Below are 15733 nucleotides of genomic sequence, written 5' to 3' on the forward strand. Positions count from 1 at the left end.
TTCTTGGAGGCCACTATATGTATAAAATAAACACATGACCCTATCTGTCTTGATAGCTTTCCCCTTCTTTATCCCTGTCTTCTGTACAGGACTAAAAGAGAAAACATAATTTCTCAGTAATGACACACCACCTGCTGAGCAACAGAGGGTGAAATTGAGTCTCGCCCCACTCCTTATTATTTTTCCGTGTTTGCCTACAGTCTTTAGGGACTAACCGATTGAATGCGTTTTACGCTGTGGTCAAAGCTTACCCATGCTTGACCTCAGTACCATGATTTCTAGATTCACCTATGCATGACTGCCGAGAGGACAGTGTTACTACACTAGGTTTTTCTGCCCCTGGTTCTCCTGGCCCTGTTTGTCCCAGCCCTGGTTCTGTCCATGTAAGGGAATTTTCCCACATGTCTTTATTCAAGGACTTCGGCGGTTTGTTTACTAGGTTTCGTCTGAGCACAACAGACAGGATACAGCACTGTTGCTCTATACTTCATCAGTCAGCCAGCTGTCCACAGAGCCCTGCATCCCTGCTAATCCAGAGTGACATTAACGACACTTCAGATCCACACTGGCGGCCAGCGGCGAGTCAGCACTACATTGAAGAGGTGGAGCTTTATTGCTTGTGACACTAATGGCAGGAAGGGATGTAATCGTATTAGCAAACAGAATGTGACCAGTGTAAGCAACATAAATAAAAGCACAAGGGGAACTCTGAGGTTCACAGGCCTCACTCATAAACACGCCAGTGTATCTGCACCCAGCTCCAAGTACTGTGTGTATCTATAACAACCTGTATTTATGCATTACGTTACATTCATTTCACAGTTGCTCTTATCCAGAGCAACTGCCAGCACAACACTCCCGCATAACATAACATAACAGCACAACCAGATGAAATCGATTTGCTTCATTCTGTGAAAGAAATGCCATTGGGTTTAGTGATTACTTAATTCTGTGATGGAGTCTTGCAGACTAAATGTAAGTTGTAGGGCAATCCATTGTCCTGGAACAGGCCTTTGCTGAGGCCAGTGGCGTTCTGGGTAAATATAATAATATATAATAAGTGAAGATGACAGTCTAATTATTTCTGCATTATTTAAACCTTGGGCCATTGTCTTCACTCCACTCCACTTGTTAACAATTGTTCTTCATCTTGGTACCTGTCCATGGTGTTAATAATTCAGTTTTTGAAAAGCACTAGATTATTCTCATGGTACCTTGAGAAAAATAAAAGGCATTTGACAAATCAGAAAAGTAGCTGGATTAAGTGTCAAAAGTTCAAAGTTGTCAACATAGCCAAGGGGCATTCTGGGTACATCTAAAATATCTAAAAAGATTCTTTTTTATTCAGACAAAGAATGTCCCAGAGGTTAAGATGGATCAATTTATAGACAGGTGTGTGTGTATGTGTGATTTATGTCTTTGTTGTGTGTGTGTGTGAGAGAGAGAGAGAGAGAGAGAGAAAGAAAGAGAGAGAGGGAGTCAGTCATTTCTCAATAACGTCACCATCACCGCTGTGTCTGCAGTCACTTACATTGAAATGCCCTCTGCAACACCGCCCTCTGCAGCTGAATAAAAATACTCACAAGCAGAAATGCTACACAGACTTTTATTGGTGTCTGTTAGTCAAATAACCACTCACCGAAGAACTGTTCTTGGCGAGTCTCACGCAAGTCATGCACACTCTGAGCCAGAGACCAAATTAAACGGTGCCACTGTCATTCTGCCATGCAGCTAGCACCGGAGAAAAGGGATCCAGTCCAAAGTGTGGGCAGACTGTAGCCTACATTAAGGTGCTTCAAGCTCCAGAGAGTTAGGAAAAGGATGACGTAATGATTGCTGAACTGAAAGTTTCATAACTGTCACACAGTGTTATACGCTGCAGGAACAGTTAAATCTGGGAGTAAATCATTTCCATTTTACCATTTCTGTGCCCTTATGTCAGACAAGGGAAGGCGTGAAATAAGTGCACAGCTCAGTAAATACTTTGTAGCCTCGCTGACAACCACCCGCTCGACACAATAGATTCGATCAAAGCAAAATAGTTTGCGTCGATTTGTAATGAAATTAAGGAGGTCCTCGAAACAACTCCAAGTCACCTAATCAAGGACATGATATCATGCACTGTATCCCTCTGATGGTAACGCATAGTTTGATGAACTGTAAAGAATCTACCCTTTCAATTTTAGATGGCTTCGAAATAAATTTGGTTATCCCCCACCCTCTGTTGCCGTGCACGAGGATTTAATAATCCAAAATCTGTGATGCATGTCTGTTACGCGCATGACGCTTGCGTATATTCAGTCGTCCGCATTCCATCTGCGCCACACTTCTTCAAACATGGCGACGGTTGCCAGGAAGTCTGTAAGTCCTCTGCTTTTCCTCAACAGACGGTTGTCTGTCCCGGAAATAAGGACCCAAAGCTCCTACCACAAGAAGGTAACATTAAAACAATGCGATCCATGCTGTACTTGGTCGAGTACTTAACTTGTTTTGCGAGCAAGAAAGTGACAGTTGTGTTTGTTACCTTAAATACCTGCAGCAGCAGGTAAACAGGTGTAAAGTTTGTGTAGATGGCTAGACAGCTAGCGTTAAATGTACTGACTGGCAGTATACATTAATTTGAGTTTTATAGATCAGTAATTTGATTTGCAGTGCGCTTGTGTAGCCCCTGCTGCTGTGTGGTGTTTTCGCGGTGTTAGCTAGCCGTTAACGTTAACTAGGTAGCTGTAGCTAGTCGAGTGTAGTTTTTATGATCAGTAATTTATAGCGAGCGGTTGCTATTTCATTGTTCAGCAGTGGCTAATATCAGCATGCAATGTAACTAATATAGACTGGTCTAGCTAGCTAACTAGCAACCCCGGAAAGGCTTCCCAGGTTAGCTAATTTGCCTATAATCCCACAGATGAACCGCACTGTGGTCCCCTCGCAGATAACGTTAACTGGTTTACTGTTAGCATTAGACTGTAAACATGTGGACTAACGTTAGATAGTATTTAAGGGGAAGTTGCGCTAAACTTAACTGACAGAGACATCTTGTAATGGAGGAATGGGTGCTCCGATTATAGTTAAAATCGTCCGAAAAATGCAGATTTTAAAGCCGAATACCAGATGCTACTGTGGTTCGGCTTAATTAACTATGGAGAAAAAGACATGTATTATAAGTTGTCTCAGCCAAAATGATAAAACACAGATCCATCACTCGGGTAACTAACGTTAGGCAACGTCAGAAACACAACGTTAACCTGAGTTAAAGCATACCGCAATTTCCCTGGGGGTAACAGAATCAAATGGAATCAGAACAACTTTGATAAGTTCTGTCTACAGAACGACAATGATCACGGATGTTCTCCAAACGGTTTTAGATGGGCATTAATCCTCTTTTGTAGGCCAAGTTCTGACTGCCTTACAGATAGCAGGCTGCACTTTAACTTTATCCCCATGTACCTGCTACCTGAGATAGGTGTGAAAGTCTAGGACTGATGCCCAGTTGTCATGCTGATCCACCCGATGGACAAAATCCACCAGTTTTTTTTTCTTTTTTCTGTTGAGGGGTCCTGCATATATTGGCGCAACATTTCACAGATGCTTGTTGCACCATACAACATATTCAGGATTAACAATCCCAGCCTAGCACGAGCTGTATGTCAAAAAATATTAAACTGCGTCAGAATTAGTGGATAGGGCGGAGCCCCCCCCCCACCCCCTCTCTCCAGGCAGGGCCAGAATTTTACCATGGAAACCCAGCAGGCAGTGTTTGGGATCTGTCAGGTCAAATCCTGTTATTTTTGATTTAATCGGGTCAAAGTTCTGGTCGCTCCAGGACAAGGACTACGTTTTCAGAGAGAAACATTTGTTTTTAATAAAATAGTTTGTATAGTACAGAATAAAGGGGTTCTGTTTATAGAAGATAGTGATCACTCAGCATCTGCAATAACAGGTGTTTTGTTTGAAACGGAGGACTTGATGGTCTCATTATGTTAGTCAACCGAATTTACTTATTTTGTGGCCACGAGGCCCGAGTTTTGGATCCTGAATGAATGTTTTTAATCATGGCTTCCTTTCACATGCCGTTGAGCTCAGAATGACTCAGCACTGAGTCCCAGACAGGAAGCGAGCTGAATTGCAGTCCCAGATACACATTCGTTTGTTTTGATTTCACTTATGCTCTGCAAAAAATGTCCTCCTATGCAACTGGAATGAAATGGCTGTGACCCTGGTCTCAGGTTCATTGTTATGAAAGAACAGCCCTAGAATTCTATGTAACTTTGGTTACCCCACCATTTTTTTGTCATCCTGTTCTCTTGAAGGTAGTTGACCACTATGAGAACCCCAGAAATGTGGGTTCCCTGGACAAGAATGCCAAGAACGTGGGGACGGGTTTGGTGGGAGCACCAGCGTGTGGTGATGTCATGAAATTGCAGGTATGCAACACCCCCTGGGTCAGATTTCTGTCTGCTTTGCTGGGTTCAGTGTTATAGTACAAAAATCTGGCTGGATAACCACCTGTGTAGCACATGTCATGTACTGTTAAGAAGATGTGTTCTCATTGGCTGGTTATTCAGTGGAATCTCTTGTCCAGGTTGAAGTGGACAATCAGGGGAAGATTGTGGATGCACGCTTCAAGACGTTCGGCTGTGGCTCTGCTATCGCATCCAGCTCTCTCGCCACTGAGTGGGTGAAGGGAAAGTCTGTAAGTTTGTCACACTTATGCACACTTTCTCCATGGATTATGTATTTATTCATGGTGTACATTATTTGAGCAATATTACATTTTTGTTCGGTTTCACATTTCCACAGTTCCTGACTGCCTTGTATGACACTTCATTTAAATCCTGTCCTGCATGGTCCCATATTGACTTGGTCTGTCCTGTGTTGGTTCTGCTCTGTTTTGTTTGTTTTTGTTGGGCTGTAGATTGATGACGCTCTGAAAATTAAGAACACGGAGATCGCCAAAGAGCTTAGTCTTCCGCCAGTCAAGCTACACTGCTCCAGTAAGTTGGATTTAATTTAGTTTTATTTAATCTCTGCTGGTCATGGTTGGTGAAGCTTTCTGCTGTGCATATTTACTATCCTGATAATGTCATTACGAAAGTATTGGCTATGATTTCATCATAAATACTATGCTTAAGTTATGCAAAATTGCATGCATTCAGCATGTTGACCTCTTTCTGAGTACAGTTGAAGTTAGTCCTCCACTGTGAAATGTGAACTGTGCCTACTTCCAAGGAGCTTGATGCCTTTGTCCACGTAGACTCTAGTGCTTGTAATTGAAGAGCAGCCATTAATCAAATCAATAAATGCCAACTTGCACAACTCCTCTGTGACTGTGGTGAAGCCTTCCACGTGGCAGATCTGCATCCTACATAGCATCCTCTAATGGTGGTGACTGACTCGGTTACAGTAGGGAAATATTTCAATAACGTTGTTGTAGGACAGTAAAATTTACTTGCATTTTTTAATCTTTGAGTTAGGAAGCGGTCACACGTTTGCTCTGGTCTGTCTGTTTCTCCAGTGCTGGCTGAGGATGCGATAAAGGCGGCCCTGGCAGACTACCGGATGAAGCAGCAGGAAGGCGAGGCAGAGGCGGTGAAAGCTGCCAACTGAGGCACTCCTGAACAAGCGAGCAGTCTGCCGTGTCCCCTCCTCCCCCGCGCCCTCTAGAGGCCAAGAGCACTGAACCAGCTCCCCTTCCCCTTCACTCTAGCCTGTCAGTTTAACGCACAATGTAAGCGCACAAAGTGGGTGATAGAGGTATGAAGTAAAGCCTTGTTGTCCTGAGTATGAACACAGATATGTGGGGATAGAGGGTGTACTTTGTTATTTGCTTGGCTCTTATCATGGAAACTGGTTTCTGGGAAGATAGTGGCGCAAATATGGAAGTAAGGCCGTCATTTTGATTGCTACCTATCACACCCACAGCTCTCTGAAAGACTTGCAGTAATAATCGCACATCTCTGTCGTATGTAATACGAGAGGTAAGAAAAGCCGCTAACAGTGAAAACTGTGTTACTCCTTTGTTTGCATAGTGTCTTCCAGCAGATTGATATGCAGTTTTGCTTATAATATGCATGTGTAAAAATGATAATAAAGTCGCTATGAAGAGCATGCAGACTTTGTGTATGCATAGTGTGATTGACTTGGAATCTAGCATGGCTGCTGTGTTTTTATAGTTAGGCTACAGATTATGACAGGTTCATTTGAAAGCATGGACTGTTGGAACATGGTAAGTGGTAAATGGGTAAGTGGGAATATGAAGGCCAGGTTCTCAGGTAGCATGGCTTTCAATGCTTTTCATAAAGAAATGTTTTTAGTTCTCAGCATTTGGTATGGCATTAAAATACTTGTAATTTTTGGGTCAAGGTATAGTTTTCCATCTGTATAAGGTGCTGTTGTAGGTTTATGAATCATCAAAACTTTTTGGACTGCAGTATCCAAAAAGATGGCTGTCTGCCTTCAGGTAGCATTTAAATGGGTCTGTAGTTCTGATCAGTCATCTTTACTCTTAACTAAAATCATACAAAATGTAAACCTATGGGTTGAAATATAATTGATTACACAGAGAAACTTTTCAAGCTTTAAATCCATGGCTATAACACACATTATCCACCAGGGAGCAGCATTGTATTTGATTCCTCTATGTTATACGGCCTGAAACAAATCCTATCTACTGTACATTTCAGTGTTTTATGCAATATGAGCATGTTGGTAGATCAAACAAATAAAAAGTGGAAAAAACTGAAATGTAATTCTTGGTTCTACTGGAAGAGCATGCCAAGTGAGGACAGAAGTGAACTGGCAAAAGGTCTCAGATGTAAAAGCTAGGCTAGGCACGCCACCACCACAGAGTTCTTCAAGATGGCCAAACAGCAGGAATGAGTCCTTCATGGTCGGCTTTGGTGCCAGAGGTTTTATGAGGATATTGATGTCCTGTGATGTCACTGTGGCTGTAGGGCTCTCTCTGGCAGGGTCAAAGGTCAGGATACTGCTGCCAACACCCACCTGGAGGTCAGTCTGTAGGGAATTCATGTGTGATTTTGTAATTCAAATACTATGTCTTTAGCAGATGTCCTAATCTAGTGTGCCATCCATTTACACAGCTGGATGTTGGAACGAAGTACTTAAACCTTATTCAAATAAGCACCTTTTTTGCTATTAGAAACAAGTCACTTTATCAGAATGTCTGCCAGATAAACAGATAGTAACATATTGCACAAGGCTGTTTCCTGACAGAGGACATTCAGAGCAGAACTGACAGTGGGGAATCAAACTGCAGTTTCCTGCGCTGTCAGCTGGGAGGAACAGCACTCGCTGCTGCAGTGTTCAGTGTCCTCGATGTAATAAGTGCTGTGTGTTACAGGACACCAGCACAGGGTGATGTGCAGGCATGATGTGCAGAGAGGGGGGCACACAGCAGCACTGCAGGCAAAGGGTTTACTGCTCCATGGGGAGACGGATAGGAAATAGTCCACATAGCTGGTCTGCTTCACTGGTCAGGGACAAGTGCTAAAATACAAGAGTGTGTAGTCACATGAGGGAAGCTTACACTGAGGCAGGCTAGAGTCACCTTCTGACTGTGTGTGAATAATATCATCTTAATCATTGTTAATTAATTAACAATTACATCAAGACATTCTGGCTGGTATGGGACACTAACCTCCCTCCCCCATTCCAAAAAAAAAACTGATTATTGTAGTAGTTTATAACTAACCTCTGAATGAACCTCATTCAGTTTGTTTAAAATCCAAGGCCAGACATTTCAGACAAACAATCTATTTTGTCTTGGAGAGCGAATGTGACCTTGAGGCAGAAGACAAGGAAGGCTGTCTCTAGCTGTCTGCAGCTAATGTAATGAGTTACCAGGCAACAGAAGTGTCATCATTGTCAGCTGATAGTCTCTACTTCCAATCATTTGAAGCCAAGCACCGGTACTACCTAATGGATACATATTGTATCTTACAAGACATCAACCAGCTAGCTGCTAAATGCATGAAACTTGTAGTGCTTGCAATTTCATCATCTACTCCAGTTTGCACTGGTATTTTGACTTTTCCTAAAATGGAAGTGGAAGTCACTCTGCCCTCTGCCCTTCCTTCATTGCTAGTTCACTTAGTACAGGGTGTTTTGGGTGGGGTGTCAAAGGTTAAGACTAAATGTTACATTATTGTTAATATGTTCATTTAAATATGTGGGAATGCAGTGTTTTTCCAACTTAGAAGTACAACTGAATTGACGTGCTATAACAGTGCTGGGAATATAACTGTTCAGTTATATTCCCTTACAGGGTGGCAGGCAATGACTCTGAGGTCCATCATGTATTTGTATTTTTAAGAAAGTATGGATGTCACACATCTTTCTGTGTTCTGGTTTGCAGCAATGGTGAAGGCTTCATTTGCAGAATGCTCTGCCAAGCTCTCCACATGTTCCAGCCCAAGCTGGTTCACTCATGTCTTGTGTAAATACAGATGTCCTTATCGTATTTTGGAGACAGAGTTGATCCAAAGCCCAGACCTCCATTGCAGATTCACGATGTCCCAGACCCATCTGTGTGTTTGTTTTCTGGGAGGATGGCCAGTAAAACCTGTCCGAGACCTCTGGAAGGCCTTGGAGTGGAAAAATATGACCGATGTGTCCAGCTTTGGAATGCTGAGATTAAACATTAGGGTTCTCTGTTACAAAAACAAGATTCTACCAGTAGTGCTTATGTGTGGGTGCTTCTGTTCAGGGTGACATCAACATCACACCTGGAAACTATCATTCATATACATATCTCTGTGATGGCTCTTTACATTTATCAATAGTATTGCTATGAAATTTAATAGAGTATATGACGTAACTCAATTTTCTGATAGGTGACCCAGGTGTGCAATGCCTCTTAAAGGGTAATGTGAACACGGTGGTTTTCTTTCACTGACACATCACCTAGGTTTCTCTGAAGGTCACTGTTCATTTCCCCTCAACAGCCATCCTTTGCATTTTGTACTTGTGTGTATGTAAGAGAGAGAGAAAGAAAGGAACAAACGCACACACCATGAAGATTTGACTGATGCTGACGGTGAAGACTCTTCATTATAAACATCTTGAACCAACCAGCTTTCTCATTCTTGCATGCATACACACTTGCTCACTTATACACACACACACACCAAGATTTTACTGACGCTTATGGAGAAGACTGCCCACTATAAACTCCATGGACCAATCAGCTTTCATGCTGTCTAGCTTCACTCGAATTAAACATTCAGCCCAAGAGCAGAGAGCAATCTGGAAAAGTTGCTGTTTATTTCCCAGCGTGATTTGGAACACGACCGTGTATTTAAATGATACACACAACAGAACCTGGTCAACAGGAAACTTGTTTCTCCAGAAAGCACAGTGATGTTCAGATTGAAGTATCTGCAGATAAACTCTGGTAGTTGTCCCCACACACCCCACAAAAGCAAATTCCTCTTTGGCAAATCATACAGTTCATTCTGTTCTACTCCAGTCTGTTATTGTGAAAGGTCTGAATCCTGTTACACATTATCAGCCTCCTTCATGTGATAGGGCTGTGTTATCTGTCATTGTACAACAAAGAATCTGTTTCATGACATCACCTAGTGAAAGCTGAATTTGAGCAATTTAACAGAGTATAGAACTGAGGGCTATGAGTTTGAATATCAGCTGGAATGCTTGTGGCCTTGAACTTCATCTCAACTGTTTTGGTGAAATTCTGTATGTATAAATCATGCCTGGCTAAATGTCTATAAAAATTCCAAGGCATTTAAGACAGTAAATATTTATACCCTCATAAATACAATTCTGTGAACATTACAGATGGGTGAGTGAGTGGTGCTATTATGTTGTATCATTGACTCATCATATCACTGCCTATTCAAATAATCAGCGTTTTATCACTGACAGCATGGCACTGTGATTATTTCAATCAGCCAATGGATAACCGCACGTGGCAGGTCTACCCATTAAGTAATTTGTTGCTCTGCACCCAACATTCCCCACTCATCTGATTCAGGGTAATCTTACTGTCCCATAATCCTAATCACAGCCACTTTCTGAAAAAAATGGATTATGATCCAGGATCAGTACTTGCGATTGGAGTTTGTTCACTCTTGGCTCACAGCTACTTCTATTACAGATAAAAGCTGCAGTGTGGGTTAAGAGATGGTAACAAAGAATTGCATTTTTACATCTGCCTGTAAGCAAGCTGTCTTAACTGTAGTTGTACCTATGTTTAACTGCAGCTACACCTACTTCTAACTGTGGTTGGCATTGTGAGAATTTGATATTACCAGAGTACATATAAGTTTGAACTAAACAAACTACAATTGTGTTCAAACAGCCGATGTTTTCTTCAGGGTATTATAATACCCCATCGTTATTTTAGATACAAGTTTCTGCATTCTTTTGACTTACTAGCTCTGCTAAACAGCTTCATCATTATACCATATGTACAGACTTGTAACTAATTACATGCAACAAATATCATACCTTCAGTGGGACTCGTTTTCTGCACATGTCATATCAGAACTCATTTCTTGTATGAATGCACACTATGGAAACAAGAAACAATACAGCGATGTCACAAGCGGTGAGAAAACAGTGAGAATGACGCATCAGCACTGGGTTCTCACGGATTTCTGACTGGTGAAAGCGTAATTTAGGCAGGGATCTTGGGGCTGATTAAAAGGCAGTAGTCTCCCCACCGATCATTCGCACTATTGGAGAGGCCACTTCTTGACTGTCAGCTGGAGGTGACCTCACTTCCGGCTGTGGTTCCGGCTCCTCTGGCTCAGATGGGGCTTCCTGCTGCAGCGGTTCTTCCTCCTCCAGGTGACAGGGGTCCAGACTGAGGCCCTGATCTGGCTCTTTGTCCTTAGGCTGGTCTGTTTCCTGCACAGATGGGGTAGGAGTCACTTCCTGTTCGGCCTCTGCGGAGACCACTTTCTGTTCAGCCTCTGTGGAGATCATTTCCTCTACAGTCTCTGCGGGGGTCTCCTCAGACTGTGGGGCATCCAGCTGGTTCTTCGGCTCCTCAGGTGGTTTCTGCTTGAGGTCCCCGCCATCTCTCCCTCCTGACATTGTTTTCGTGGGTGTCCGCAGTTTCCGGGCAGCTGTTAGGATGTCCTCCTGGAGCTGCTTGGCAGAGTCCACAGGCTCAGGCTGTGGCGAGTTGGCCGGTCTCTCAGGGACTTCGCTGAAAGTGCGGGCACCCCCAGACTTGTCTGTCTCATCCACGTACTTGGTGGCAGGGAAGGAGGAGGGGTAGTAGGCATTGACCTTCCGCTTATGGCTCATGAACGATGCACAGCAGATGACAAAGATGATGAAGGCCACCAGAGAGCACACCATTATGACAAGGAGCAGGTTGTCCTGCAGGAAGCCTGCCACCTGCTGGAGGAGGCGGAGCTCAACATCAGAACCATTAGAGATGGCTGTGGGAGGCGGAGCCACAGGGCCATGGGTGGTGTAGGGCGGAGCCACATTGGCAGTGCTGTGCGTGGTATAACTCGGAATTTTGTGGGTAGAACTGTGGGTGGTGTCAGGTGGGGCTGCATGGACAGAGCTTTTGGTGATATAGGGTGGAGCTGTGTGAGAGGGGCTGTGAGTGAAGTGGGGCGGGGCCGCATGAACGGGTCGGCGGGTGGTGTGTGGTATGAAGATTAAACTTTCCAGGTCATCGTCTCCGCTGCCTTCTGCAGAGGTGCGGAAGGGGAAGGGCGTGGCCTCACAGCAGCAGATCCACAGAAGAACCACTAGCAGGTAAGCCACGTGGGAGAAGGAGAACCACATGGTTCAGCGGGAAACCTATGCAGGAAAGAAGAGAAAGAATCTAATTCCCATAGAGGTTAGGACTGATGATAACTTTGCCCTTTGACCTGGCCTCTTCTGGGTAAAGGGAGTGTGAAGCACATCATACTCCTATTTGAGCATATACTTAATCTTGGTTGGAGGAAAGACACTTCCCCTGTGACTCTGCAAACTGTGCAGTCTCTGTTTCAGCTGCACAGACTGTGATAGCTGCATGTCATTCTTCTGCGAGCTGCGCGCGGTCAGTTTCAGCCTGTCAGCTGTGTTTGCCTCCCTTGCATTTTTTATTCACAAAGCCACATTCAGAACAGAACATGTGACTGAGACAACTGTAAAGCTGAAATGGGCTGCACTGTCTGCCTGGCAGCCCGGGGTCACATCGTGGCCGCAGACACTGCACCACAGCATAATCACAGCCAGCACAAAAACACACACACACACATTCACTCCCACACCACAACTGCTGACATCACATATACACACAAACACTGTAATAGGGGGACAACTCCATCATAAAACAGCTATAGACCTCAAAACTACTCTGTCCAACTGTGTGGAGCACAACTGCACACACTTCTTGTTTCAACAGAACCTAATGATGTAGTTAATGCTGGCTCATTTGAAAACTGAGACACCAGATCAAAGCTCACTAGGCAAGAAATAAAAAATTTGGAAATGGGTCGTGCATGTGTTGACGTTGTGCCTTTTAGGACTACAAATAATCACATCACATCGCCCAGATACAGTCATCTGATTCATCTGTGCTATGGGAAATTGAATTTCTGAATTATTGGGCCTAACTCAATTACTGTACATATTTGCTGCCAATTGGCTCATCAAAGTAAACATAAGCTCTTGTATGTAAAATGAATGGAACAGGATTGAATATGTCATTTGGAATGGGATATTAGTGAAAAAGGAAAAGCTCAAAGTCACTGAAATAATAATGATGGAAAATTCTTAATGAAGTGTTCTGACTGTGATAACATTTTTGTAAGTGTAATTATGGGGTATTTTGATGCATAACATGGGGATTGGGTATAGACAGGAAATGGATCTGAACTCTAAAAGGACAATTAGAGGATGTTTTGGAGTGATAGTGAGTTCTTATAACTGGAGTAGGGATGAGTGATTAATGTTTTCAGGAGGTGTGAATGGTTAGGGTTGGAATTGGAGTTAGTGGTCAGACTTTGGAGTGAGGATGAGTGGTTAAGGCTGGAGTAGGGATGAGTTGTTGGAGTGGGGATGAGTGATTAGGTTTGGAGAAGGGATGGGTTATTAGAGCTGATTTGGGGATAAGTTGTTGGAGTGTGGGTGAGTGGTTAGGGTTGGAGTAAGAGTAAATATTTAGGATGGATGAATGGGAGAGTTCCTTTTCCTGACTTCCTGTCTAACCCCATCATGGTGGCTGAGGTTTCCATTCCTAGTCTGTGGAGGAACCAATAATTCTCTGTAGAAGGAGATCCAAGGCCCAGATGAAAACAAGGTCGTGTGACAGGGGTCATGAGTTTCCACAGTCCAGTACTTACAAATATTGCAATCCAGAAGCATAGAGTAGGGATAGTTCTATTCTATTCTGTCCTATTCTATTCTATATCCTTACAGTAATATGCATGATACATTGCTAAACATTGTTTTTTGTGTACTGCGTATGTATAGTACACACTTTGTATGTCCATCTTCACAAGATAAATTATCAAAAAGGATGCAGTCGATTTAATATTAAAAACAATGTATCCAAATCATTCTGGAATTAATTAGGACTGATCCGCATTTTCGAAGGTCCAGATGGCAGTCTCCATGCTTCATGCTCCTCAAGGTAGTAGTCCAAGACAGGGAAATAGGTGAGTGTGTGGATTAGTTGTCTAAGTAACTGAGCTGAACAAACAGACATATTATGAAGAATTACGTAAAAATGCATTCTTTCAGTTAAATATTGAAAGCTGAGAACCTGACTCATAAGATAGGAAGCAGGAAGCTGCTCCGTTCTGGCTCAGCTTGTCCCAGATTTGAAACCATTCTTTATCAAGTTTTCTTCATCAGTTTTACCCTCTTTTGGAGCCTCTATTTATCCTTCACATGTAATTTCTTTAGTAATTCCGATGCATTTATCGCTCTCTGTCTTTCTCTCTCTCTCTCTCTCTCTCCTTCCTTCCTCCTCTGTCCCCAGTCAGAGTGTGAGCTGTTACACAGCAGCAGAGCATCCATAGGAGGGGATTCAATCAGGGGGAAAAGCAGTAGGCCATCAATAATGAACAACAACCAAAAGGAGCTTTTATCTATTCTTAACATAATTGCTAGAATCTCCAGCCTATAAATGTGGTAAAACTCCCCATTTTGTACTTTGATAGAATTGCTACTTCTAATCACTGCATGAACTCAAGTCCCTGGAAAGAGACTTATTAACAAACCAAACTTAATTAACAGCGTCTTTATTGCCCACTGCCCAGAATTAGTCTGGATTCATATGGTCTCATTTAGTCAAAGTTCAAACAGACGAGGAGCCACAAGTATTCAGTTTTAAAAAAAAACAAATAAGTGGTTTCCTGTCGTGTCTTCCAAGCAAAAATTCTTTTCAGGCGTCCAAGGCTGAACTTAACTCACTACTTAGCAAAACACAACCTGAACCCCTTTCTACATAAAAAAAGTTCTTCTCTCTTTCTCATGGTCACAGCTCTAATTACTGTGCCATGGTCATCAGTCAGCATACCTGCATGTCATCAGTACATTGTCAAATTAATTGAGCTTTGCATAACTCTGTTGAAGTCTAGTTATAAACAATGAAAACATTTGTGAGGAGGCCAGTTGAATCAGTTGAGGACTTTCAGCCTTTAAGCTTTTGTCCCAGTTAAAGGTTTGTTCATAATCCTCACACATACAGACACACACATACAGACACACATACACACACACACACTCCCATGCAACTCTGCAAAGGTTGGACCAACGGTCGCAGAGCTGGCCGTGGTAATGCACTGGCCTGGGCTGGCTCCCTGTCATGTGTTCAGTCAATAGTGTTGAGGAACACTGAGTAAATGTAAATTGTGCCGCGGTATGCGGTGTAGCTGCCCAGGGAGTGGATGATAGGTGTATCTCCAACACACTGACTAAAAAAACTTTCCCTCCAGGCATAACAGCAGAGACATGATGACATTTCTCTACATTCAGTTTCTTTACTGGTCTAACAATCTCTGCCACAGATGAAAAAGAAGAGTTTTTAATGAAACAAAACTTTCTTACTTACTGTCCAGCCGACTGCTACAGCCACACGAAAAGGGTTCCCCAACACTGTACAGGATCGCAAGAGAGGGTGATAGAAACAGAGAAGAAAGGAGAGAGAAGTTCCCGCGCCTCTTTTCTCTCCTGTGAAACTTAATACAGCTCCTGGTTGTCTGAAAGATTTCTGGCCAGTAACATAAATAAATAAATAAATAAATAAATCCCCAGGAAAAATCCCTCCCTCTCCTTCTCTTTCCTCTCTCTTGCTTTGTCTCTCTCTCTCTCTCTCCGTTTCTCTCCCTTCCCCCTCTGCCTTCATATTCACACAGATTGTTCTCATTAGGTCGTAGTGTAATGTGGTGAAGGTGTGTGTGTGTATGTGTGTGTGTGTGGTGGTGGTGGTGGTGGTGGGGGCTGGGGGGGGGGACTCAAGGCCAGAGGAAACACTGCAGCACATCTGGGAGTCTGCATTTGGGGAAGGAGCGGGGTTCATGTTTCAAGTCTCCTTCCAGCCTCTCCTTTTCACAGTTAAGGTTCAGATGTTGCCAGATGATGATATGGCAAATTCTATGATCCCAAAGCATAACTGGATTGGATAGGGCAATACATAAAAAACTGTTTCATCAAAGACCAAATACCCCCTTTCCGACACACAGACACACTCTCTTTCACTCTGAATCTCAAACACACTCACAATCTTACAAACATG

The 15733-nt window shown here is 43.1% G+C and overlaps 2 protein-coding genes across 3 annotated transcripts; one reads left to right on the forward strand and one right to left on the reverse strand.

Moving 5' to 3' along the window:
* The first annotated feature begins 2301 nt into the window (after positions 1 to 2301).
* LOC118777757 (iron-sulfur cluster assembly scaffold protein IscU-like) lies at positions 2302 to 6109 on the forward strand. Its single transcript, XM_036528897.1, has 5 exons — positions 2302 to 2436; positions 4308 to 4421; positions 4580 to 4690; positions 4913 to 4991; positions 5513 to 6109. The coding sequence occupies exons 1-5, from the start codon at positions 2338 to 2340 to the stop codon at positions 5602 to 5604; spliced, it is 495 nt and encodes a 164-aa protein (XP_036384790.1). The 5' UTR covers positions 2302 to 2337; the 3' UTR covers positions 5605 to 6109.
* A 3169-nt stretch (positions 6110 to 9278) lies between these two features.
* Positions 9279 to 15181, reverse strand: LOC118778175 (transmembrane protein 119-like). 2 transcript variants are annotated; one of them, XM_036529574.1, is made up of 2 exons: positions 15050 to 15181; positions 9279 to 11802 (listed from the first exon to the last, which is right to left on the reverse strand). In XM_036529574.1, exon 2 carries the CDS (start codon positions 11785 to 11787, stop codon positions 10678 to 10680), a length of 1110 nt encoding a protein of 369 aa, XP_036385467.1. In that variant the 5' UTR covers positions 11788 to 11802; positions 15050 to 15181; the 3' UTR covers positions 9279 to 10677. The 2 variants fall into 2 exon arrangements, with proteins under 2 accessions (XP_036385467.1, XP_036385469.1); XM_036529576.1 differs by having other exon boundaries at positions 15046 to 15181.
* Positions 15182 to 15733: the final 552 nt, after the last annotated feature.

Source organism: Megalops cyprinoides, chromosome 5 (genome assembly GCF_013368585.1).
Source record: "Megalops cyprinoides isolate fMegCyp1 chromosome 5, fMegCyp1.pri, whole genome shotgun sequence".
NCBI classification, from domain to species: domain Eukaryota; kingdom Metazoa; phylum Chordata; class Actinopteri; order Elopiformes; family Megalopidae; genus Megalops; species Megalops cyprinoides.